General features: G+C 38.0%; 1 protein-coding gene across 1 annotated transcript; it reads left to right on the plus strand.

Moving 5' to 3' along the window:
- The first annotated feature begins 643 nt into the window (after positions 1-643).
- Positions 644-26,235, plus strand: LOC139114218 (eEF1A lysine and N-terminal methyltransferase-like). Its single transcript, XM_070675797.1, has 10 exons — positions 644-1,022; positions 3,414-3,617; positions 3,965-4,171; positions 5,729-5,858; positions 6,878-6,999; positions 8,654-8,827; positions 18,877-18,953; positions 19,544-19,666; positions 23,691-23,822; positions 24,603-26,235. The coding sequence occupies exons 4-10, from the start codon at positions 5,736-5,738 to the stop codon at positions 24,896-24,898; spliced, it is 1,047 nt and encodes a 348-aa protein (XP_070531898.1). The 5' UTR covers positions 644-1,022; positions 3,414-3,617; positions 3,965-4,171; positions 5,729-5,735; the 3' UTR covers positions 24,899-26,235.
- The last annotated feature ends 8 nt before the right edge of the window (positions 26,236-26,243 follow it).

The following is a 26,243-nucleotide window of genomic DNA, read 5'->3' on the forward strand; positions in this document are numbered from 1 at the left end:
GAATGGCAATACAGGCATAGCATGTATGATAATATCACCTATCTCCCGCCCGGGGATGTATCCACACTGATCTGGGCTGCATATTTTGCCAATTACCAAGACTTATTGGTCTCCAATTGTTTAAGTCTGCCTTATCTCCCTTTTTATAGAGCAAAGAAACTAAACCAAGTTTCTGGCTGTTCGTCAATTCCCCTGAATTAAAGCAAGCGTTAAATGTTTCAATTAGGTCAGACCCTAAAATATACCAGAAGCATTACTATAGACCTTTTCCCGGTTATCCCACAATGCATTGCAGTGACTTTATCAAACACCGTATATAAGCTCAAAACAGCGAAAACATCTGATGTTGTTTTATACAACGGATTGTTATAGAAGAATGACACAAATTTGCAATACCAAATAATGCCCGTGTATTTTCTAACCATCAGCGACGAAAATACAGGTCAGGGTGTAATCTGCCATAGAGTTCTATGAGTAACATACCCTGCGTGTACCCTACGGCTAAAAAGTTCTATGCGTAACGTACGCTTTGTATACCCTGGCGCGCACTGCATCATGGAACCGGTAAAAGAACTATTCTCGGCCTTGTCAGGATATGCAGGATATGTCATATAAGTGCGCCCTCTTGTGCTATCATCTCGTGATAATTTCTCCTGGGAAAAAGTTTTGTGTTTGTGAAGTTAGAAGTAACTATTCACTAGCAAATATGTATTGAGTGATTTTGATTGAAATATATTGCATGAAACATTGTTCAAAACTTGAACAAAGTCGTCCAATAGAAATGCAAGAAGAAACCAAAACTGAATCCGATGCCATGTCTGTCTTCAACTTCAAAAATGGCTGCCCCTCTTGGAAGACAATGCCGCTGATAAGTGAAACTTCGTATTGCACATCGGCGTTAACAGGCATCTGTTCCAAACTTCTGCGAGGTGTACCATGGATTTTGTTCCGAAGAGTCACATGAAGTTGAGCTCTACAGAATACGGGACAACTTTTTCAAGAAGAGAGGAGCGAAGGTTATGGTGAGCTCTTGTGTGTGCATCACGGTCCTTCCGACCTAGCTGTGATATCGCAGCGGTACTTATGGCGTGTATCGAACGCGATCGGGTCATTGAGGTCATCGCCACTGTGGCGATGACCTCAATGACCCGATCGCGTTCGATACACGCCATAAGTACCGCTGCGATATCACAGCTACTTCCGACCGTGTGTGCATGTATGCCTGCTCCTAGCTCCTTGCTGTAGTTTCGTAGCCCCGCTACTCATTTGAATTTTTTGTTTTGGGGAGGTGGTGGCCCCACCTCCCGAAAATAAAAACATCTTCAAGCGGAGTTGCGGGGCTACGAAAGTACGAAACTGCAGCAAGCCTGCTCCACGTTCACGAATATAGTGTGACTGAGGCGCGGGAGTGTTGTAGAATAACGTAATTCTTTCTGCGCGCTGCGTACAGCACATTGGCAACTCCAAGCACCTAGCTGTGGCCTGCCATGCCGTACTGTGTATGTATGTGTTACTGTACATACAATGTTGCTGCGGATCCGTAGCCCTGCCACTCCCTGACTGTTTGTATAAGGGGGGGACCCCACTCCCCCATACAAACAGGCAGCTGCAGGGAGACTGTCAGGGCTACGGATCCGCAGCAACATAAAATGATACATGGCTACACGATGTCTTTCTTTATACCTCGATGGTTTATGCAATTGCTGCAAGTCTTACAAAATCAGGGAGGTAAGGTACATGTAATCTTCATATCTAACAGCTGTTGGTCCGTATGACGAGCCTAACACCAATAATAGGGCACACATTCGTGTTATACTAGCTGTGGAAACGCATCTATCTGTTGGCGGGGTAGCGGACATCGCTATGCGGGTCAAAAGTCAACCCCGTATCCGTGGCGGGGTTGACCTTTGACCCGCATAGCGATGCCCGCTACCCCGCCAACAGATAGCTACGTTTCCACAGCTAGTGTTATACATGCCACAGGCACAAGACACTCGAAACATGCGTATCAAAACCTTTGAGTCAGTCTTCTAGTATCATGGGTGTTGATTGGATCGACCGTGCTAGCATAGACCCTAGCATACTGTGCCTATCACCAATGAGGGCGTGGTGAGTGCATCCAGGTGCGCCGGCTTTTGTCATGTTGGCTGTGTAGTGCCAGCCCATAGGGCTACAATTAAAGTGCAGAAATTTTGCCCCTGTAGATCTGCTAGGCCACGGTCCCTCTACAAATTGAGGGACCGTGGCTAGGCACACAAACGGTCGCACAGTCAGTTAATTTTCCTTATGTTGTGGCAATATAGTCTTGCTTCCTAGTTATTACTAAGCCATGTACACTAACAAAATGGTTGACAGTATATACTTTAGACTGGAAAAAACGACTGTTCAACAGTTTTCCTTAAAATCTGCCACCATCTTGCATGTTGCTGGCTAATCTCACCAAATGTGACTTAGAAGCGATACTACTGTCCATGATTAAAAAATTGTTTTTCAGTATAAAATATACACTGTCAACCATCCACAGGAATCGCAGGGGATTATGTAAAGATTGCAAATAGATCCACATAATTGTCATCAGAGTTTTACATGTACAAGACAATGGGAGTTGGACACACACTGGACTATAGCTATTTTGAAAATTACCTCCTAAATTGTGCAATGTCCATGGTGAGTCCTACCAGTACACCATCTGATTCCTTTGATACATTTACATTCACCTCCCCCCCACTCTCATTACATGGATAGCATTTATTGCTAGTGGCTGTTGCAATTAATAAAAAGTGATTTCAATTTTTGCATGCGCCGCTTTTACAATTACCCCTTTTGACTAGCCCACAAGTCACTGGGCATTTATAGGATACCTGCAGTAGTTGTATCTTGCTGCAAATTCACTCACCCACCTTCTGTGCAACTGCTTGCTGAAGTTTATTGCTTATAGCAATTACCTGACCATCACCGCAACAAGCTTCTGAAATTTATTTCTTCTATTTACTCAGTCTCTGTTATGACATTTTTTACTCTTTGAGTGGCAAAGTCAATTTTTGTCACCTTAAAAAAATGTAACCAAGAAAATATTCAGGTAAAAATATTTTTTATCAGATTTTTCCCAAAAATTTGACCGAAGCTGGAGTCTATGAAAAGTACTGTTAAATTGTTCCAAAATTTTCAAAAGAATTACAAAAATATTCATAAAAATTAGTAAAATGTTGCACTAAAATTTTTAGTGGGAAAAATTATAGCACTCAAAGGGTTAAAGAGTCCACAGACTCAGGACAAGCCTATTTACCCCAATCTGTACAACTCATATATAAACGACAGCAGAGAACATATTGTTGAAATATTACTTCTCCTGAATAATATTAAGGCTGTGATTTTGATTTCCTTCATTTTTTATTTCAATTTTTTTTGGCAAGGTATGGAGTGCTCCACAAGTACATCAAACCGGCTGACTTAGTGATTTGCTGATGGTAACTCACGGCTCAGTGAAGACCTATACGACATTGGCTACCGTAATATTGTCAATATAGATATCATTGACTCCGTGATCAAACAGATGAAGTTGAAAAATGCCAAGAACAGGCCAGAGATAGTGTATTAAAAAAATGGACATGTTGGATGTAAGTTGCAGTTGTTTATTTCGTATGTGGCAATGGGAACTTTGTTTTGAAATGTGCCCTCATTAGTTCATTGTGCCCAAAATTATACTACTAATATTTTGCCATTGAGGGCAGCCTTCAGACTGGGCTTGTTAAAATATAATGCAGATATATTTAATAAACAAATTCAATCTGGTGATTTTTGCTGCATTAGTGGAGTAAACATGTACGGAAAGTGAGGTTAAACCCACCAACATGATGTACACAACAAGACAAATGTATAAAGCTGTCGGCAACTAGATGGCTAGTGCAGACCGTGTCATGAATTCCTCCGTATCCTTGATGCCTAACTGCTGTTGATATTCCAGATGGAATACAAGGAGAGTGACTTCAATGTTGTCCTGGACAAGTCCACGCTGGATGCAATGATGCTGGACAGCAGCGAGGAAATTCTACAAAAAGTTGACAGAATCTTTTCTGAGATCAATAGTGATGAAAATCGGCGGCAGATACATCTGTATATCACTGTCTTAGAAACATATCCGTCAAAAGGTCTTGGACTATTTCCCTAATGAGTGAATAATTATTTCATTTACATTATCAGTGTTTTGTACTTTAATACTACATCAATGTCAGAATTGAAAAGCTAACAAGGTAGTGTGTCCTCTTTGATTGGAAAATTAAAAAAATTGCCTGAAACATACTGTATAAAATGGATTATGATCATGATCATAGTTATATCTTGAAAACAAACTCTTCAAGGAAAGCATCAAATCAACTTGTGCAATTTTAACGTCATTTCAGATTCAGCTTATACTTCCATTGCCCTTTTAAGGAAAATTATTGCCATGTGCTTCCTGGTGGGGAAGTTCTAGTTGACTTCTGTAGGAATTCAAAGTTTTAGCATGAGTGAAGAGTTAATTGACAGAAAGCTTTAGATACCAACAGATCGGGTTTTCCAAGAGGGCCTCTAGAGTCTCTCACAGCCCCTCATTGGCTGTGCATTTTAGCCCTCTTTGTGTTGTGTGGCATAACCCAACTCAGGGAACTGGCATAGCCAGACCATGAGTGCATATAAGAGTATGACAAAGATTAGAAGCTGTGTAGAGAACAGGAACTCTGAGAGAGTCTAGGGGACCTCTATACCCACCTCAGACCCTTTTGACTCCCCAGCCTACCCGTGGTAAATGAGAAATGTCATCTCTGCACTCAAATCTTTTTAAGTTCTTTCCTAGGCTTTATTAACCTATATCTGCCAACTCTTGTGAGGTGTCGAGGCTAATGTTTCAGTGAAGTGACCAAAACACCTCATGTCCAATGTTCAAAATTATTGTTTGTTTGATGTTACTGGCCCGCAGTTGCTTGGCTTTTCTTGGCAGCCGTTGATGTCCTGGCAGCAGTTACTGACTGGCCAACGCGTTCACCCAATGATCTACACATGTACAACAGCCTAGAACTAAAATGACAGTCTGCTAAAGTTTACTCCTTCAGTTTATTCTGTTTTGATATTGATATGCCCAGAGACTTGTAGCAAGTCAAGATATTACTCTACTGTTGGGACATGCCACCGGCACATTACCTGACTTTAGAATTTTGAATATTTTTGCCGCCAATCACAGTCATCTTGTGTGTTTTTCTAAAATTCAAATCAGAGACCACTAGAAGTTGAGTTTCTTCTGCTAATTGTCATATCTGACTTCAAGTTGCAAATTTATGCAAAGGAGTACATCGCACAATGGTTCTGCATGTGATATTTGTATCTTACATCTCACTACTGCAAACATTGCACAGTAACAATCAGATGTTTAATCAGTTATCTGTACATCTTCAAATTTCATTTTCAAATTTCTGTCGTTTGTGATCAACTTCAGTCACCTTCGGTTTTAGTTTTACGAAATCAAGCTGCTGACAATTAACAGTAGTTTTAGTTTCTTTTTTATACCAGAACTGTTACTTTTGTTGGCTAGAAAGAGACTTCATTTCAGCTTCGCCACCATCCAGTCAGCATTTCCGTTTGTGAAAAAGCAAGATTTGCTCTTTTTGTAGATTTTCCATGTTTACTCAGAATAGGTTCCAGTGCCTTCATACATGTAGGTCTGTTTTCACCCGTAGGCGCACCTCATTCTTTTCAGAGGGTGGATGGTTAGAGTACATCAGGTCCATGAGAGTTCATCAGATGACTCTGATGGTAAGGAATTACAGTTTCCTGTGTTTGCGTTTGTCTGTACAAAGTTTAAGAAAATGCCACAAATGCAGAATAGGGTAAGTGGATAAATCCCCTTCTGTGCCCTCTTCCATCCATTTTTTGGCATTGATTTATTCTTCACCACAAATGATCCAGTTATGCAATTTTAGTGTCGGGACTAAAAAATGCCTCAGACCAAGTTGAGACAAAATGTTGCAAGTTGTTAAGGTCATACATGTAGTTGATTGACAAGTAGAGCGACTTTCGCGCCTCTTTTCAGGCAATTAAGTTAGTTCGTTGTTACATATCAAAGGAGAGACAGCGTCGTTCACATTCTCGGCACCGTAACTTCCTCATCACACAATTTAGAACCTGCTTCTAAATGTGCCCAGCCACATTGATGTATTTAGGCCCCATTATTTTATCTGAGGATTGGATTTGCCAGCAGGTGACAGTAGACCAGTATAACCACAAAGTGTGAACAAAGTTATCAAATCAAAAGACCAAGAGACAAATTTTTCTATGTGTAAATATCAATTTTAATTTCTTAAATTCTGTGTTAACAGTGAAAGCACCAGAGAGAAATTACTAAGAATAATAGAGAAAAAGATCAGGGAAATTCAATCTTAGTAAACTTTCTCTCTCTCTCTCTCTCTCTCTCTCTCTCTCTCTCTCTCTCTCTCTCTCTCTCTTTCTCTACTTTGCTATAGTGTAATATTTAGCATCTTGTTTTTGTAAAACATGTTATATACATATATTGAAAAGTTGTATTGTTATGGGCATTTATATAGAACACGTCCTTTTGTAAAACGTGAAGCTGATGCTACCAAGAAAGAGAAATCTATTATTCTGTTCTCTCAAATGGTTTTTACAGCAAAAAACAAAACAAAAAAAGCAAGCAAAAAAAACTTTCTGCAGTTTGGCATTCAGTAATTTTTTCTGCAGTAGGATTAGAAATTTAACATCTACCTGTCTAGAATAATATTTTGTACATGTAGTTGACAAAGAATTGTTTGTCTCATTTCTCTGTATATTTCATTTGATTGATCAGTCGCTTGATATTGATTGATTGATTGATTGATTGACATTGTTGCAGCTACTTGAGTTGTGTCTAGATGAAGACAGACCTGCCAAGAGAGTTGAAACAACACAGGATATCCTTGCAGCTGTGGAGGAAAGACAAAACTATGCACTGTTGAGACACAATCTTGTCAAAGGGTATGATCAGTAACTTACTTTGTATGATGGCTAGTCCTACGACAGTGCTTGTAGATTGAACTTTCTCTACTTGTAAATGGAATATTCTCTGTAGAATTTTCAGCTGCAGCAGAAATTACTGCAGCATGCTGTTTAGATGGTTAAAGTATTTTAGTTGTAGGAGGCATACATGTATTTTACAGAACAGTAACTTACAGCATGATGGAGGCCACCAGAGAACCACTCACCTGTGGTTCCTCACCAGTCAGCCAAACTGAAAATGTTACACTTATTGTACTTTTACACTTTGGTATCAGAATTTAGACATTAGACCAACATTCAAGACATATTATATTGTTCCAAACTTACACCTCTATTCAGTCAAGACTGGTTCATTCAAGCAGCTTTAAATATGAATGATATGATTAGGATCTAGCAAACACCAAACAATAAGGACCACTGGCTGTGGTTAGGAAAACCCTGATGAACCTGTAGAGGACACTCTTTCCAATGTCAACTATATGTCTCAGTCCTACTTGATAATTGTACCAATTCAAGTGCAAGTTTTGAAACAACTGCACGCATGTGCACTGCAGTAATTTGTGCTTTAAGGTAGTTTGTTCCTCGGAATTGAAACACTTCAATCGTTTTCCTTAAATTTCCTCAAGGAAACTTTTAACCATTCCAGTTTGAAATCAAGAATAAAACTCAGGAGTTGCTGTGCAAAGTTTTGTACTAGAGAAATAAATTATCCAATATATATAGACGCTTAAAATTTGAAATGGCTGCCATCCCTGAACTCTGAGGGGAAAAATAAAAAAGTCTATTCTCACAAAAAATAAGCCAGTGAAAACTATTTACTCCATGGGGAAAAAGAAATATTTATAGTGAAAATTTTACAAACGACATGAGCTTCAAAGTGAGCTCCACAAGTTGTAGAATCAAAATGCATTGTGAAAGTGAGAGATTCTGAATATCTCTCCTCAAGGCACACGCTACCTTAAGGTACATGTACTCACCTGAGTGCCATGCCACACAGAGATACAAGAACACTGAAACTACTGATGAAGGATGCTCTGTCTCCCCTTTCCACAAGACACAAAATGAAATGCGCAATCTTGAGAATAATTATGTGTGATGTGACACTTTGCTTCAGTGTTTCCTCACCAGTCAGCCAAACTGAAATGCAAAGCAAAAAGTAATCTGTTCAGTCTGCATACCCTTTCCAAAAATCAGTCAATTGTCACTGTCAAATATCATGATACTAATGATGTTTTCTCACTGCGGAATAGGGTTAATGCCGAAGCAAGAGTATACAGTAACCATACAGTGAAAGCCTGAAACATTTAACCCTTTCAGCACCAAAGTCAATTTTTGTCACATTTAAAAAATATACCCCCGTCAATTTTTTTCAGATTTTTGCCAAAATTTTATTATAAAACTGTACGCGATGAAATGTGATGTCCATTTGGTCCAAAATAATAAAAAACTTGCAGAAAAATTCATAAATATTGGTAAAACATTGCACTAAAATTTCGGAGGGAAAAATTACAGCATCCAAAGGGTTATTGAGGATGATTTCTTTAATTGTCAATGAGTGACACCTGATAGATTTCTAAAATATCTTAATCAACAGTGATTAGCCACATCGAGGTTTTTATACCATGTGTTCCAGGTGCCATTTCTGTCAATTGGTGATGACGTTGGTCAGCAAACTATTCAATATCGAGGTCACAGTGACCTCAGTGGTGACTTTGTGGTTGAAGATGTTGAAGTTGTCAACTATTCAGGAGATTGATATTTCAAAGCAATCAGAATGTAGTCCAATCACAAGCAAGACTGAAAACAGGTGAGCTAAAGGATATTATAAAGCGTGCTTTTCAATCCCTAGGTGTAATTGTACTGATCTATACTCTGTGAAATTCCTTTGTACACAGACATGCCGAAGCAAGAGTATGACACAGACCTGTACCCTGTGGTACAGTGGTACAGGTCTGTGTCAGCAAAGACATCCCATTGCTGTGACAGGGGCTGATGTGCAGGTCTGTATCCAGGGCTGTGGGGACAGAACTGTGTACAGTGTTGTGGTCACAGACCTGTGACAGTGTCTGAAATCTCTCCCTGTCTCAGCACTGTATTTACAGCACTACATAGCAATGTGAATACAGATCTTTAACAGGGTCAATACTTTTTTTAATGTGCACACAATTACACAGCAAGAAAACTATACGGGCAGATTTCAGTACATGCCTCTAACAGGATCTGATCAGTATCTGTAACAGTCCTAAAGAAATACATGTAACCTCTGTTACAGGACCTGTAAAATTGGTCAGATATCAGGGTTATATGAATAGGTCAGTATCAGGCTTGGTATTACAGGAATGTATATAGCGATGTAATTTCTGAGTGTATCCAGTGCTGTGATCACATGACTGAAATACTGGTGTACAGACAGGGGTATGTCAGTGTTGAATTTGCAGAACCTGTTACAGGACCTGAAAATTTGTTAGATTTCAGGGCTGTAAATTTCTAGAAAATTGGGCTAATTTTGATGTGAGAAATGAAAACAGGCATAATTGTGTGCACATTAAAATAATTATTGTCCCTGTTACAGGTCTATGCCCACGGCACTATTCACAGTCTTGTAAATACAGTACTGAGACAGGGAGAGATTTCAGACCCTGTCACAGGTCTGTGACCACAACACTGTACATAGTCCTGTCCCCACAGCCCTGGATACAGACCTGCACATCAGCCCCTGTCACAGCAATGGGACGTCTTAGCTGACACAGACCTGTACCACAGGATTTTGTCAGGGTCTGTACAGGGCCTGTCAGAACAACTATTATTTTTTTTGCTGCACATGCCTGTATTCATTTCTGTTATCAAGGTCATACTATTCTGGAGTATTGATGTTCAACACGGACAGAATCATAAATATGAAAGATGGTGTAACATAGACATTTTATTGTGATGTGGTTTGAATAATTATTCAAAAGTGACTTTAAACTGTGTACATGTAAGCTGCTCTGAGATACTGTCTTAAGTGAAAGTGAAAGTAACCAATTGACAATAGATTGAGAGTATGTGAAGTTTGAAAGTCTTGTTTACAGAAAGTTACTCTACATTGGATCAATATGTTTGAGCATACCTATTCTTGATGGTATAAGACGTGATGTTAGAAATTCGATTCAACTCAATGGAACATGAAAAGTGGTGTCTGAAAAGTGCAGGGGGAAAAACAAAGAAACTTCCACCCGCTCTGTTCCCTGTGCATACAACAAAGCAGACATTACAGGGGTCACAGGGCCACAACTTTGATCTTTTTATTGCCTGACATACACATCTAGATAGGAATACAGTTTGCCCACTCAGATTCATAACGACCTAGATGCATACATTAATGTAGCTGTAATGGAGGAAATTCATCTTGTGCCATTTGTCTCTGAAAGCCATAATAATAATATCACGTAATGTCATGAAACAAACTTGGATTGTAGATAAGCATTCACACAGTAAACTCTTCAACTTTTCCTGTCACTTGCTGGTGAGTTTTGTGTTATGTTATTGGAAAATAAAATGATGTAACACTCTTTTTTGAGATGGCACTAAAATTTAGGGGTGGGGGGTGCATGTTGGAACATTTCTGTTACCATATTCTGGGAGGAGACTGTGTATCCTTAAATATGAAAGTATTTTCCCTTTATCATACATGTGAAACATATGTTCACATCTTCTGGGGACATGTACATTGCAAATTTACATACATACATGTACGTAGAAACTAGCATTCCTAGGTGAATGTATACATCCAAGTACACATATTTACATACATACATGTACATACATGTACTAGTACACATGCAGACATGATTGTATCAGTGACAAATAAATGTGTTCTACTAACAGATATCTACGATTTATCTGCTACATGTACCTTCCCTCACCAGGCAAGGATGCTGAGTGCATTTCACCATCAAGTCGCTTTAACACATAGAAAATGCCAATAGAGTTTATTAAGATAATTAAGTCAATATAGTACAAGGATCATGAAAAAAGTTATAATGTAAAGATATGACTTCATGTAGGAGCATACTTTAGTATAGGATAAAGCCCGAGTACAAGGCTCTTCTGGTATATAAAGTCCAACCCAACGATAAAATGTTGAGGCTGCAGGCCGAGACATTTTATCGTTGGTTGGACTTTATATACCAGAAGATCCCGAGTACGAGGGTTTTATCCGACTTCAAAACTATCGCCCTAACTGATATATTTTCGTTTTCAATGTGTTTACGTCAACCGTCCCCTTTGTCAATGAACATGTTTAGGATATGAATTTAAACTTTTATTTGTGAAATAGCCTTCCAATGTAATGGAACATTCTATAAATGCCCTAGGGCACATTAGTTTATGTTTGTACCACCGCAGATTTTGTGTTGCAGCTGGTTTCCGCTTTGTTACCAAATTAGAATATTAGGGAAAAAACGTACCAGATGTCTACAGAATATGACATGTTCACTTTACTACGGCGCCGTCATTCGTTTCTGGAATTAGGTGACCAAGGCTTTACAAGTAAATAAAACACCCTGAATTGAGCACTCTGATTGGTCAATCAACAGTCGATAGTTTTTAGTCCCCACGGACACCGTCCGGGGGGACTTATAGGTTTGGTCATGTCCGTGCGTGTGTGCGTGCGTGTGTCTGTGCGTGCGTGCGTGCGTGCGTCTGTGCGTCCGTCCGTCCGTCCGTTCACGCAGATATCTCTGAGATGCCTGGAGCGATTTCATTCAAACTTGATACAAGGATTACTTCATATGTCATACAGATGCACGTCAATTTGTTTTGTGATACGATCCAATATGGCCGCCAGGCGCCATTTTATTACGATTTTTTCATGTACAGAGCCATAACTCAGGCATGTTCCAACCGATTTTATTCAAAGTTGGTACAAGGACATTGACCAATGTCATAGATATGCACGTCAATTTGTTTTGTGATACGAGCCAATATGGCTGCCAGGCGGCCATTTTATTACGATTTTTTCACGTACAGAGCCATTACTCAGGCATGTTTCTACCGATTTTTTAATCGTAGTCACAGCATAAACAATAACAATGTTCAGTAAGGTACAATGTACATGCATATTGTGTACATGTAGACACAGCATGTGCGATAGACATGGTTTCCATGTCTGTGTTACCTAGCTGCACATGCTTTTGGTTTACCATGGATTTACATATACTGCCTTTGCATACCATTTCTGATCCATTTGCAATTTCAGTTTACTTCATGGATAAACACTGTGTTTTTATCTCATTAGTGCAAATTATAACTGACAAATTGTACATTGTACATTCCCATGAGCACAAACTGTGTACCACTTCTTGTAGACTATTTGTGCGAGGCTTTGACAAATCTGGATGCAAATTAAGGGATTACCCAGTGTTTCAATAGCACTCATACATACATTGTTGAGCGCATAAGTTTCAACAATCCTAGTTAAGCCAATCATATCCGACATACCGGTACATGTATATACCCAGATGACTTAGAAATCAAAGAAACAACTAAAAGTGCCAACTCGGCAACATACACAGACATATATTTTCCAAAAATTAGCCAAAATACACTGTATAGATGTACCATGTTGTATGACAAAAGGAACTTTTTCAATTTTGAAATCATAAACTTTCTCTTTTTGTCAAGTACATGTAATATACCAACTACTCCAGCCTATGGTATATACACTTCACACCTCCATAGACATGGTAGAGTTTGTAACTCATAAAAACTTTCAAGTGAGACAGCCTATTGGCAACAAAAGCTGGTGAGGCAAGGATTCTCAGAATGTAGATTGGTTAGATCATTTTAAGTTCTGTAGTTGATACATAGACATTATATCAAAATGTGATGAGTTTGTTTCTAAAATGATGAGGCTTAGACTCACAACAATAATTTGGTGGCTTTAACGGATTACACAAAATTTGTCACTTTTGGCCAATTGTGATGGCTGTAGCATGCCAGCAGGGTACGATCACCAATTCCAGACACCTGGTACCTCTACTAAGCATTGGTTAAAGATGATCCCACTGTTATTGCAATTTTCTATTTGATCGCTGGACCTAGTAAATTATTTATTTACCTTGAATGATACATGTATTATTTGATCTGTTATGATCTTGTATTGCATGGGCTTGGTGTGATCATTTTGAATTTGTATACAGCACATTCTGATATAAATATCTTTGGCATTTAGAGAGAAAGAGAAAAGGAAAGAGCGGTAAAAAGAAAGGACCTCTTATCACAACTCTGGATCACAGCTATCTAAACTGTGAACACCATATCACCATGGCAACAGGCTTAACACTTACCAGATTTTGAAACTCTTTTAGGTGAGTAGCATTTTTAGCTCCCATAGCCATATGTATATATGGCAATGGAAGCTACTCTTATAGGCTAGGGAAATGTCTGTATGTATGTATGTCTGTATGTCTCTATGTCTGTACGTCTGTGTGTCTGTGTGTCTGTATGTCTGTATGTCTGTCCGTCAACATCAAAAACTCCAAAACCGCTGTACATTTCATCTTGATATTTGGTGTGTACATGGATGATGGGCTGTAGATGAGATTTTTGTTCAAATGAAGTTGTCATTGCCAAAAATATGCAATTAAGTGAAAAAATGTAAAAACAGTCAAAATTGAAAAAACTCAATAACCACTGAGCAGATTACATGAAAAATTAGCATGTAAGTACTTTGGGCTGACATGAAATGATTGTGCACATCTTGGGTCAGTATCTTGGACTTGCTATTTTCATGAATTTTTTTGTAATTTTCTCCCATTTTTGGTCAAAAAATCTCCTGTTCTGAAACCACAAGTCCGATTGATTTGAAACTTGGTATGGAAGTGCATAGGGGTGACCTTTCCCAAATTTGGGCAAATCGTAGTGAAATTTGCATATTTTTAGTTTACACGTCCACAGACTCCCATGTATAAGGCAGATCTCCATAGACTCCCATGTATAAGGCCACGAAAAATAAAAATTTAGTTTCTCATCGTACTCATATTGCAAAAAGGATGCAGTGACACAATTTTTAGTCCCCACAGATGAAGTCCAGTGAGCTTATAGATTGGGTCATGTCCGTCTGTTCGTCCATCCGTGAGTCCATCCGTTCACGCATATATCTCGGATATTTTGACAAAATGTCATGTGACCTTGATGACCTTTGATCTCAAATATACATACCGTATTTGTCCATAACTCAGTAACCACAAGTGCTACAGCCTTCATGTATGGTATGATGGGACACCTTATGACGCCACATATTGTACCTCATTAATTATGCACATATCTAATTTTGAGCGAGCCAATAGAGCTAGAGGTCTGATTTTTGGTATATAGGGATAACTTAGCAAAACAATTTTTTTGACAAAATGTCACGTGACCTCGGTGACCTTTGACCTCAAATATACATATTTGTCCATAACTCAGTAACCACAAGTGCTACAGCCTTCATGTATGGTATGATGGGACACCTTATGACGCCACATATCGTACCTCATTAATTATGCACATATCTAATTTTGAGTAAGCCAATAGAGCTAGAGGTCTGATTTTTGGTATATAGGGATAACTTAGCAATACAATTTTTTTGACAAAATGTCACGTGACCTGGATGACCTTTGACCTCAAATATACATATTTGTCCATAACTCAGTAACCACAAGTGCTACAGCCTTCATGTATGGTATGATGGGACAGCTTATGACGCCACATATTGTACCTCATTAATTATGCACATATCTAATTTTGAGCGAGCCAATAGAGCTAGAGGTCTGATTTTTGGTATGTAGGGATAACTTAGCAAAACAATTTTTTTGACAAAATGTCACGTGACCTCGGTGACCTTTGACCTCAAATACATATTTTTCCATAACTCGGTAACCACAAGTGCTACACCCTTCATGTTTGGTATGATTGGACACCTTATGACGCCACATACTGTACCTTAATAATTATGGGCATATCTCATTCTGAGCGAGCCAATAGAGCTGGATGTCTGATTTTTGGTATATAGGGATAACTATAGGAGAGAAATTATTTGACCAATGTCATATGACCTCGATGACCTTTTACCTAAAATATATGTTTATGTCAATAAATAAGTGTTATGTCCTTTGTATTTAGTAGGATGGGAGACCTTATGACAACACACGCTTTACCTCATTAATTATGTACACATCTAATTCTGGGCAAGCGAATAGAGCTAGAGATCTGATTTTTTGGCATATAGGGATTAATTAGCAATATAATTTTTTTTTTTCAAAATGTCATGTGACCTCGATGACCTTTGACCTTGATTATACATATATATGCATATTTCAGTAACCACAAGTTCTATACCCTCCAATTTTGATAGGATATTAGACCTTAAGATGTCACATCTTGTACCTCATTTATAATGCGCATATGTATTTCTTGGCTGGCCAATACTGCTAGAGGTCTGATCTTTTTTCCCGATTTAGAACCATAACTTAGACATGCCACATGTGTTTCAAATTGGGAACAACGACATAGACCTATGTGCCCATAGATCTCAACATATACACTCCAGTGATACTTCTTAATGACCATATTTTCCTGCCCCATCAAGACTAATACTCCTATTACAAGTGGGGACTATGTCATTGTAAATGACTTGTTGAGTTAATGGTTGTATCACAGTATTCGATATATCTCATTCTGTATTTTTTCCATTTTATATTCTGAATAATTACATTAAACATATTTCACTGTCTCCAGTACATTTCATTTAAGTATTTTCACTTCATGCACTTTATTCCCTTTCACACATGTTCAAATATCTGACCAGAGAAGAAACACTAAATAGTCCAGGATGGGAGCTACAGTGTCATTGACGCTATTATTAATGTACATGCAGTTTTTTGATGGTGAAATTTTAAAAGATCATGTTGTAATATACATGTAATATAGTACAAATCTTGTAAACATTACAAATCGTGTACAAAGTTTGGCCAAAGGTCAACTGAATGGTTGAAGGAAGCACAGTATTTAGCTTTCCTCTGCAAACAGACAGTATGTATATAATGGTATGCTAGAAATTTTGCATTTGCATGGCGTCAATTTTTTTCAATTTCTATGACAATGTACGGATAATCCTGTGCTTAAAGGTATACAGTCACCTGTAATCTAAATATGCCCATATATGGTTAAAGGGGCATTCCTTGGTATTCAAAATGCCAATGTGAGGGCGCTGTTTTTAAAAAGCGGCCACCTGCTTAAAATCTGTGATTGGTTAGATTTTCTCTTTCCATGGTAACTGTGGCAAAATTGGAACAGGTGACAGTATACCTTTAATTGTCCAGAGCAAAGTCCGTAATGTACCGGTAGAATGCACCTCAGGAACAGATATTCAGACTCTCAAACTTTTATAATACAATGTCAGCGTGTTCATTTTTAGCCGGATGCCGGCCAAATTGACCGGCTACTTTCGTATTTTGGCCGGCTACTTTTCAGCACTGTTTCGCTCTCTGGCCCGGAAATTCTGGTTTTGATAACAATAATTAGATTTTTTTGGTGGTCTTGCAAGCCGCAGATAATATTTCAGAAGTGCCGATGTGGCTATATGTAGTCTAGCAATTTACGCGGTGAACTTGTTGCTATCACTGTAGTACCGCGATCAGCGAACGTGGTGTACTATACACTGGGAATCGCTCTCGAGGTCAACCTGGCTCGCCCGATCACAGCCCGAATTATTCCGACGTTCACATCGGGTATAGCCGAAAATTGGACTAACATACAATTACGTTATGCCCGCGAATAGCCGACCATTTCCGAATGAAGCCGACTTTTGTTTCGCTCAAACGCGGAAGAGAAAGTCGACGCTTGAGAGCTTTGGTTTTCTGCGTAAGAGTAGGGCCTAGTCTGATGGCTTGGTAGGTTTTTGATCAAATCTAAAGCGACCACAAGTTACTGAGTCTCATTTTTCATACTTTCGAAACGCCACGTCAATCTATCCATGGTCGATCACGATGTCAATATTCAAGTCAGTTGATCGACATCGCGTTTTGTGGAGGGGCCGTGGTTGTGTGCATCGCGGAAGAGAAAGTCGACGCTTGAAAACTTTGATTTTCTGACTTTGTCTGTTGGTTTTGGGAGGTTTAGATCAAATCTAAACAAACAAAAAATTACTTGGTCTCACTTTTCGTACTATTGAAACGCTACTTCGATCACAGTGTCAAATTTCAGGTCGACCGATATCGCGTTGTGTGTACTGTGTTACAATTGACTACCGGTACTTTGTACACACACGGCGTAGTACAGGCTGGCGTTCAGTGTCGTTAGTTTGAGGTTTTATCAAACATGAACACTGAAATTTAGCTCTCTTTTTCAATTATATTCAACATCAGCAAAAAATCAATAATCAGCTCGCGGATTCGTTTTATTGTGAAATTAGTACAGTGAATTAAATTCACTGAAAATTGTGTTCCTGTAATTCATTGAATTGAATAAACTCTTTGATTTTACTGTATCGTCAATCAAGTTTATTTAAATCAGTAAAACACTTTGTACAGCAGGCTGGTCAGGATTCTAGCGGATCATTATCTGGATTGTGAAAACCCTAGATCCCATTCTATGATGTATTTCAAAATGTTTGTTCAAGTCATGAGCTAAACATAATTCTACACAACAGTCTGGTGAAATTTTGCTATTATCCTTGTCAACTGAATGCAGTTGACAGGCCTGAGTGATATCAAATTAATTTTTCTGACTTTTCTTTTAAACTTTATCCCTTGAAAACATGTTGTAATTGGCAATGATAATGATTATTCTGTATGCTGAAATGGTCTTTAATACTGTACAAAATGCATAAAATTACTCCAAAATGTCTTCAAAATTTAAAAAGTTCTTGCCCACCCCGTCCCTGAAACCCTCCCCCTTTGTGTGTGTTGAAATAACCTTTTATACACTGTATAAGAATGCATGAAATTGCTCAGAAATGTCTTCAAATTTAAATATAATCCTTAACACTCTCATGCTGAAATGGTCTTTCATACAATCAATAATGCATGAAATTACTCCAAAATGTCTTCAAATTTTAAAAATTTCCTGCACACAGGGAGGGGACCCCTCCCTGAAACCCTCCCCCTTTGTGTATGTTGAAATAACCTTTTATACACTGTATAAGAATGCATGAAATTGCTCAGAAATGTCTTCAAATTTAAATAATAAACACTCTCATGCTGAAATGGTCTTTCATACAATACAATAATGCATGAAATTGCTCAGAAATGTCTTCAAATTTTAAAAATTTCTTGCACACAGGGAGGGGACCCCCTCCCTGAAACCCTCCCTCCTGTGTGTATGTTGGAATAGCCTTTTATACATTGTATAAGAATGCATGAAATTGCTCAGAACTGTCTCCCCCCCCCCCCCCCCCCCCCCCCGCCCAGGGAACCTGGTTGCACACAGAAGCTAACCGCCTACTTTTCTGCATTTTCCGCCTACTTCAAAAGTTTTTGAGAACCCTGCAATGTACTATATTGGTCTACCACTAACTGTGACAGGCTTACTTTGAAGCTCTTGGAGTAACTAAAGTCTTAACGGGCTTATTTCTGTGAAAGTGGAAAATTGAATTTTCCCCATAGAATTAACACCGGAATGCCGGTCAATGTGATGTTCAAGAGTGAGTAAACATTTAGTAATTTGCTTCCCCAGTACTCAATTTTTCAAGGTGACCCCTGATTGTCATTCATGAGTTTGAAAGGCAATGATATACATGTAATGTTTCTTTACCAAATGTTTCAATGAAAGTTTAAGCACAATAAATCATGTCTTCTTGATTTATTCATGTCTTATTTGTATTCTTCATTTCAGATCAAAATATAAGTCTTCTCCTGATTGGTCTAGGAGGAGGCGGACTGGCCATGTTCATGCACAAACATTTTCCAAAGGTAAAGTTGGTCACAATCAAATTGAAACCATAAACAGAATTAATTTACTTTAGAAGTACCTGTTCACAATACTTTCAAAAATGAATCAGATGTCATAATTATCTTTCCTTCATGCAATTTTAGTGACTCAATGTAAAGGCAAACATACATGACGCCTTACTTTGATAATCCATATGCAGTATGTACACACTGAAATAAGCTATTACAGTAATTTTTTAACCGTAAAAAATTTGTAACTTAGTACAGTACAGTACAGCAGGATCACCATTTTAACTGTGAGCCTCTAATATCATGTCTTTGAAAATACACAGTGAATCTATGAAAAGGTACATAATGTAAATATCATATCTCCTGGTGACCTGATTGTTCTAGGGGTTGTCATGTCAAGAGATTGAGTAGATTAAATCACTAAATTACATGTACATACCATTTGTACATTAGTTTTGAAACAATGTACACGTGAGTATATGACTTCAGAGGTTGTTGAATGAAAACTTTTCTCACTCAACACCACAGGCACAGAGACAACAGATCCTAGTACAGCTCATGTAAATGTTCTATCGTCTCTAATCTATAGGTACATGTTACAGCTGTAGAACTGGATTCAGCGATTGTTGATGTCTCCAAGAAATGGTTCGGATTTGTTGAAGACAATAGAATGAACGTGTTTGTAGGGGACGGTCTGAAATTCATCGAGGAAAAGGCAACTGAAGGTAATCGTGGAACAGCTTCAGCATTAAAGTTAATTGCAATTTTCAGTCACTCATTGCTTGCACTATGAAGAGACATAATCTGCATAAATGAAATGTACTTCAATTCAAAGCCTAACCAGTGAAATCTTATCAGCTTCAAATTACACCGTTGATTTTTATCCTGCCAAGTTCATCCATCACCACCGGGTCAAGTTGGTTAAAACAAGTATGACATAACTTTTACCAGATGCTACATTTGAACAGAGACTTTAACATTTGAAGGCCCTTTAGCACTTGCATGTTAAAGCAACTCAACTTTCAAAGATCAAATGGTCAGGCGGCAACTTGTGAAAACAATAACAGAGCAATGAAATTCAAATAGTCACCAGTATAAACTCTAATCAGATGTAAGTCATTGCTTCAGATAAATGAGACTGCATGTTCAGAGGACAAAGCCAATATGGCAGATGTGAATGGAAATAAACTGGCAAATGTGACCACAGAGTAGGACAGTTCTGTTAGACAAGGGGCCCACAGGAGGTTACAGAATCATTAGGCGCCGGGTAAAAATTAACCTTCTCCTTACAATGCCATCATGGGAAATAAAATGTCACATTTTTAGCGACGAAGTTACGTAACTGAGGAAGCTTATAGAGTTGGGAGAAGCAAAGTTGACGTCACTTCCATCAACAACTTCCGTAAAACTATTTTGTCACACCACGTGATCAGTGTTATCTAACGACTACAGCATACCATTCACGCTGCAGCACACTCACTATCAGCGAAATAGTATCGTGTTGGATTGACATTATAATTGAACCTAGAGCGTACGTGTGAGTGTATTGGCTTACATGAAAATGCGATAGACAATGATGCATTTACGTTAGAACGTCCATGCTCGATCAAATTGTTTTTGTTCTGTCGGTGTAAATTACGAGATTGGTGGATGTGGATGGACATCTTGCGTGCGTTTGGTCTTTGTCTGACATGCATGTCGTTTCGATCTCCTTTTTACTTTGCAGGGGAGAATGAATTACGTTCCTCATGGGTTTCAAATATGTAAAAAAAAAATACGAAGTTTTGAGTGGATTTACGATTTCGTTTGCAAAATTACGAGCGAAAATTTCAGCTTCCCATTTCATTGGCGCGACCGTGCAAGAAACCTCAGTCTCCTACTACCTCCATGATCACATGTTGTACTAGCCCTGCGTACGATGCTGTGTGTTCCGCTACAGCTAATCGCCCCACTCACCACAGCCCTGCAAAGACCCGTACGTTGGGTCGGTGACTTGACGTAAAAAGCCAAATTACTGCCGAAATACAGCATTCTTGGGCCCAAGTCGTATCCCAGCCTACCTCAGCTACTCGATCGCTTCCAAAATGCCAGTCTTTTATTCACTTCTCGTAAATAACCGTCGATGTCGGCAACTCTCTCGCTAGCCCTGCGTACGATGCTGTGTGTGAACTACACCTAACAATAAAATGTTGTGAGATGTTGAAACAGTTTACCCTCCTTCCTACAAAGTTGCATTGTATTGAAACAGTTTAATCTCCTTCCTACAAAGTTACAATGTATTGAAACACTTTACTCTCCTTTCTACAAAGTTACAAATCCCCTGGTACGTAAAACAAACACTGTTGCTGTTCGATACTACAATACATCATGAACGTAACGTCCATGAATACACTGAGGCCTGCTTTGCCTCTGTGAGTCCTGCAGGGTCGTCCTTGAGTCTATCAAAAGTGTTACCTACTTTGCTGTATCAAAATTTGGCCTGCAACTACTCAGTTTGATAGTAAAAACCATTATTTCAAAGGAAACTTTCACAAATGGAGTCATAATACAAAAGAAAAGGAGAAAAAACTGAGGTTATCTGAAAGGTCAAGTCTAGGTCATCTCATCATGTGATGTCAGGCATGAAGACCCCCTAATTACGCAATTATGGTTCACAAGAAACTACCTAGGGTGGTCCAATAGGTGAAAGGTAATTTTGCTGCCTTCCAATTTAAATGGCATTTTGCTGCCTTCCAATTTAAATGGCATTCAGCTTGATTGACTCCCATTCGGCCTACTTTCAAACTGCTATAACTTAAACAAGAAATTATGTGATTCTGAATGATTTTAATATTATTGTAGATTCCACCAGTTTAATGATCTAGAAGTGAACATCACCAGACATTTCTTGATGATATCAAAATATCAAATGAAAATATATCTGGGCTAAAACTTTTGAGACTGAATTTGTAAATTTACCAAGAATTTTCGGAAGCTAGAGGGGAAACAGACATAACAGTGTGATGGGCGGACCAGAAAGTCCATGGAAATCAAGCAGGTTGTTCTTACATGAACATTGCTGTTTGGTGTGTTGATTTGTAACACGTACACTATGCTAACATGTTTCAACACCCAAGGAAACATTTGCAACTTTATAGTCAATGTGACATATTAATAAAATTATTTTTAATTTTGTATCGGAATATCACAAAACAATGTTGTGATCATGCTTGCATGTTTTCCTGTTATAATTCAATAGGGTCAGAATTTTGTAGCAAGGAACATACAAAATCTTGCAGATAAATCAATTTGGATGATCTATGTACATCTATGCAAATTCCAAGTTTGGTGGACATGTGAAAATTATGTTTTTTGCCTTCATGTACAAGATGGAATGTTTACCAAGCTGGACGCACACTGCTAAAAAAACAATAGGTTTTATTACAGTTTCACATTTCAACCCTTTCTTTGCATCTTTCTCAGCAACATTCCCCAAACCCCTCTCCTTGCATCCCTACCGCTAAATGCACTGAGGAGCACAGTGTCATCATTGACGCTATTTTCACTGGTTCCTTTGGCTTGAAAAGTAAATTTATGTACACATTCTGTAACGAGCTACACCTACACTTCCCTAACCTCTTTCTATACTTAGTCTAGTAGTTGGGCTAAACTAGGGTTAGGGGCTTTTACACAGAGGTACAGCAGTTTCAAAATTCCTGTAAAAGTACAGGAGGGGCCCATGCATGAGCAGGGGTATACTCAGACAAGTACACTATACATGCATGATTGTTAAAATGAAGACATCAGAAGAACTATTCAGTGGTCACATGACAGCCTTGCAAAGCAAACCGGTTCATTTCAAAATGTAAAGTCAGTTTGTCATTCCAGATTTTGTATTTTGTCCAACTGAGCACAGACAACTCTATCTTGGTATTTCATGTAAAGGTGTACACTGGCAGCCATATTGTATTTGATTGGACCTCAAAAATATTTCAGGACAATAAAATTCCTTCATGCCTTTTGTGTACGGAGTGCTAGTAAGTAGATATACAAGTTTTAGTGATACATGTACAGAGGCATGACTTGACTGTATTTGGATCTAGCTACTATATAGAATTTTATCAAAACATATCGGATTTCTTACTTTGTTACGTTGATTCTTAATTCTTGACCATTGGTCTTGTTGTTATTGTGAGTGTGTATTGAGAAAATACCATTTTAATATAATTAGGATATTGCACAGACAGAGGTATAATTAAAATTAAACAAAAAAGAAAATTAAGGTTCAATGCATGCAACATTATAGATATCATGGCAATCTCTAAATGCAGTTACACTTCATGATTTCTCAAACCTTCAATGTGGCAGCCAAAATGAAAATTAATATTTATGACAAGAAATATGTTGTTGAACAGAGAGGTTTGATAAATATCTTTGCAAAATACCATATTCATCAACTTCAAGTTCAATCCCATTTTACTTTTTCAAACAGCTACTTTTGATTGTTGATTAAAAAGTCTACTGTTTGGACAGACCATGTGTGAAAGGTCACACACTGTATGGACTTTAATATCTGTAGAAAATGATAGTACATATATCAGTTTTTGCATTTCTCCTAGCCTACAATTTGTCAATAACAGAGTCTACAGGATCAAATCAAATTAGTATTTATGATATCATATACATGTACCAGTATGTTTTGATGATACATTTTCATATACAGTACAGTGCAGTACAAATAATAAAATCGTATTATTGTTTACAAACCAGGGAATAAAAAATATGACCTGATCATGTTGGACGCTGACAGTAAAGATTCATCAGTCGGGATGAGTTGTCCACCTGCAGGCTTTGTGGAAAGAGAATTTGTACAAAAAGTTTCATCAATCCTCAAAAATTCAGGTGAGTATCTTTATTTACATTTTGAGGAAATTCATATTAAAATTCACTCTTTTAGGTCTGACCAATAAACCAAAAGCCAACCAAAATTGATTTCAAGTACCAGAGATTACAACTTTCTGGCTTTATTAGCTATATCACACTGACACTCAACAGTGGAATAATGTTTTGAGATACAGGATTGTTTGTTCTGAGTGTAGTCTGTGAGTAATGCAGTATATCATCATTGTACTAGAGAAGATAGCAAAACCTATGTTTTGTTATAGAAGTGCAGCATGTACAGAGTGTGTGTATTTTTATCATATGATGTGTACACATGGCGTAAGAGATGAACTGTGGAACTAGGTGTAATTGAAATGGATGCTTTTAACTGCTATCAATAATATTCTGTCAGCATTTCAATGACCCTTTGATGATGTTGCAGTCCATTTTTGGAAAAAGGCCAATCTACAGAAAGAGTATTTCATGTACCTTGTTATATTCACCTTGGACTCAAATAAGAAAATCTTTACATTGTTCTGAGCCATTCAAAGAGTTCATCCACCATACAACCCATGGTTCAGATGCAGCAATTACCTGTGGTCCACAGACACATACTTGTACACATGTATTGGTTACAGGACAGGCCTTTACAGGCTTTGATTAGTCCTTGTGTGTTGGTATGTTTGATAACCCCTGTCACATCATATGTATTATTATACATCTACATGTATCATTGACATCTCACTGCTGTTGCTGTAAAACTGAGACATGTCAATTCTTTTTTATTTAATTCCAATTCAGGAATATTTATCGTGAACCTGGTTTGCCGTGATACCACTGTCAAATCAACAGTTTTCAAGGATTTGAAATCAGTGTTTCCCAGGATTTACTGCAAGAAGATTGAAGATCAAGTCAATGAAGTTGTGTTTGCTTTAAAAGACAGGACTGACGACAAACCTGAACAGTTAGCTGTCATTAATAAACTGTGTAGAGAGAAAGCTGGCAAGCTACAGACTGTTGCTAAGCAACATACAGACTCATGGGATAGCTCAATGAACTTGGCAGAGATGATTGACAATCTGCAGATAATTGATTAAGTCATGGATGATCAAGTCAGCTTGAACACAATGGCAGATTACCACACAGTGTAAATAAACTGGCTGCATCAAAATGTGCAGGAATTTTAATTAATACTTGTAAGTATCTTAAACATAGTAACATCACAGGTCAGGTTTCCAGATTTATGTATACAGCAAATATAATCACCTGGTTCTTGTGATACACCAAAAGTGATTTAGTTGCCTTTGACAGAACAAGTTTGCGAAATTCATGTAAAAAGTAATAGTATTATACTGATACACACAGTGTGTTGGCATAATACAGTAGGTTGTGAGTTCAAAACCCGATTGAATACACTGTATACTCAATGTGTTCACAGCACAGAAATTTTGTTGTGATGTCACATACATGACATACCAGAACTTTTGCCTTCATTATGTTTTGGTAATTTATGATTCAGATGATCAAACATCCTTTGTTCAAACAACCTCCTAAACAACAACTTTCACTGCAAATCTTTACAGGTTCTCAAGGGGTAAGGTAGTATATGCCTCAAAAGTGTGAGGCTTAAACTTTTGCTAAAACTTTCCTCAATGAAACTTTCAAGCATACTCCTACCAAATCAAGAATAAAAACTAGGATTCACCTTGCAAAGTTCTGAAGTAGAAAAACAAAGCACTTAACATTTACTCAAACTTGAAATTCAAAATAGCTACCAACCCTGTGTTCACCGTCCTTAAAGGGGAAAAATTAAAAAAAAATTTCAGTTGAAAACTTTCTAGCCCCAAAACTTTAAAATGACATTCACAAGCGGTCGACCAAAAAGTTTTTGGAAAATTTGACAGTCTAAATATCTGTGCCCTTGGTGTATTCTACCTTACAAAGAAATACTTCAAGTCAAATTCTGCATCTTTTTTCATTCAACAAGAGTATTACATAGTTTTCAAAATGCATTTATATCTAGGTGATGAAAGCCTCTGGTTTGTCATTAAAACATGAGTACACTGTACTGGTACACATAGCTAACCAAATAGTCACCAGATTGCAATATTCCAATTGGCAGTTGAACAATATGGTGCCTCTATCATAAATACACTCAGCATTATAATGTCAAGAGTCACAAGAAACTCATTATGTGTAAAAGATGTTTTGATCTAAGTCATGTGATTTGACTTTTCTGTTGAAGATTGAACAATATCCAACAAGACAGATATAGTGACAAGCTAGATGAAATGGCTCAAAGGTGATCAGCTTGTTCACACTGGATATTCCAACAGTGTTTTACCGTTATGTGTATATGTATTGCATGAAAGGGTCCAATAAAAGACCAAGCACCTTGAAAAAGAAGATAAATGCTAAGATTCATGGTATGTGTGTATGTTA

Source organism: Ptychodera flava, chromosome 16 (genome assembly GCF_041260155.1).
Source record: "Ptychodera flava strain L36383 chromosome 16, AS_Pfla_20210202, whole genome shotgun sequence".
NCBI classification, from domain to species: domain Eukaryota; kingdom Metazoa; phylum Hemichordata; class Enteropneusta; family Ptychoderidae; genus Ptychodera; species Ptychodera flava.

Bases quoted from the DNA above. Each gene is read 5' to 3' on its own strand.
- LOC139114218 (XM_070675797.1), top strand. From the start codon at position 5,736: ATGGTTAGAGTACATCAGGTCCATGAGAGTTCATCAGATGACTCTGAT. The intron at 8,828-18,876 runs GTGAGCTAAAGG...TCTTCATTTCAG, and splicing joins ACAAGCAAGACTGAAAACAG to ATCAAAATATAAGTCTTCTC. The intron at 19,667-23,690 runs GTAATCGTGGAA...TTTACAAACCAG, and splicing joins CGAGGAAAAGGCAACTGAAG to GGAATAAAAAATATGACCTG.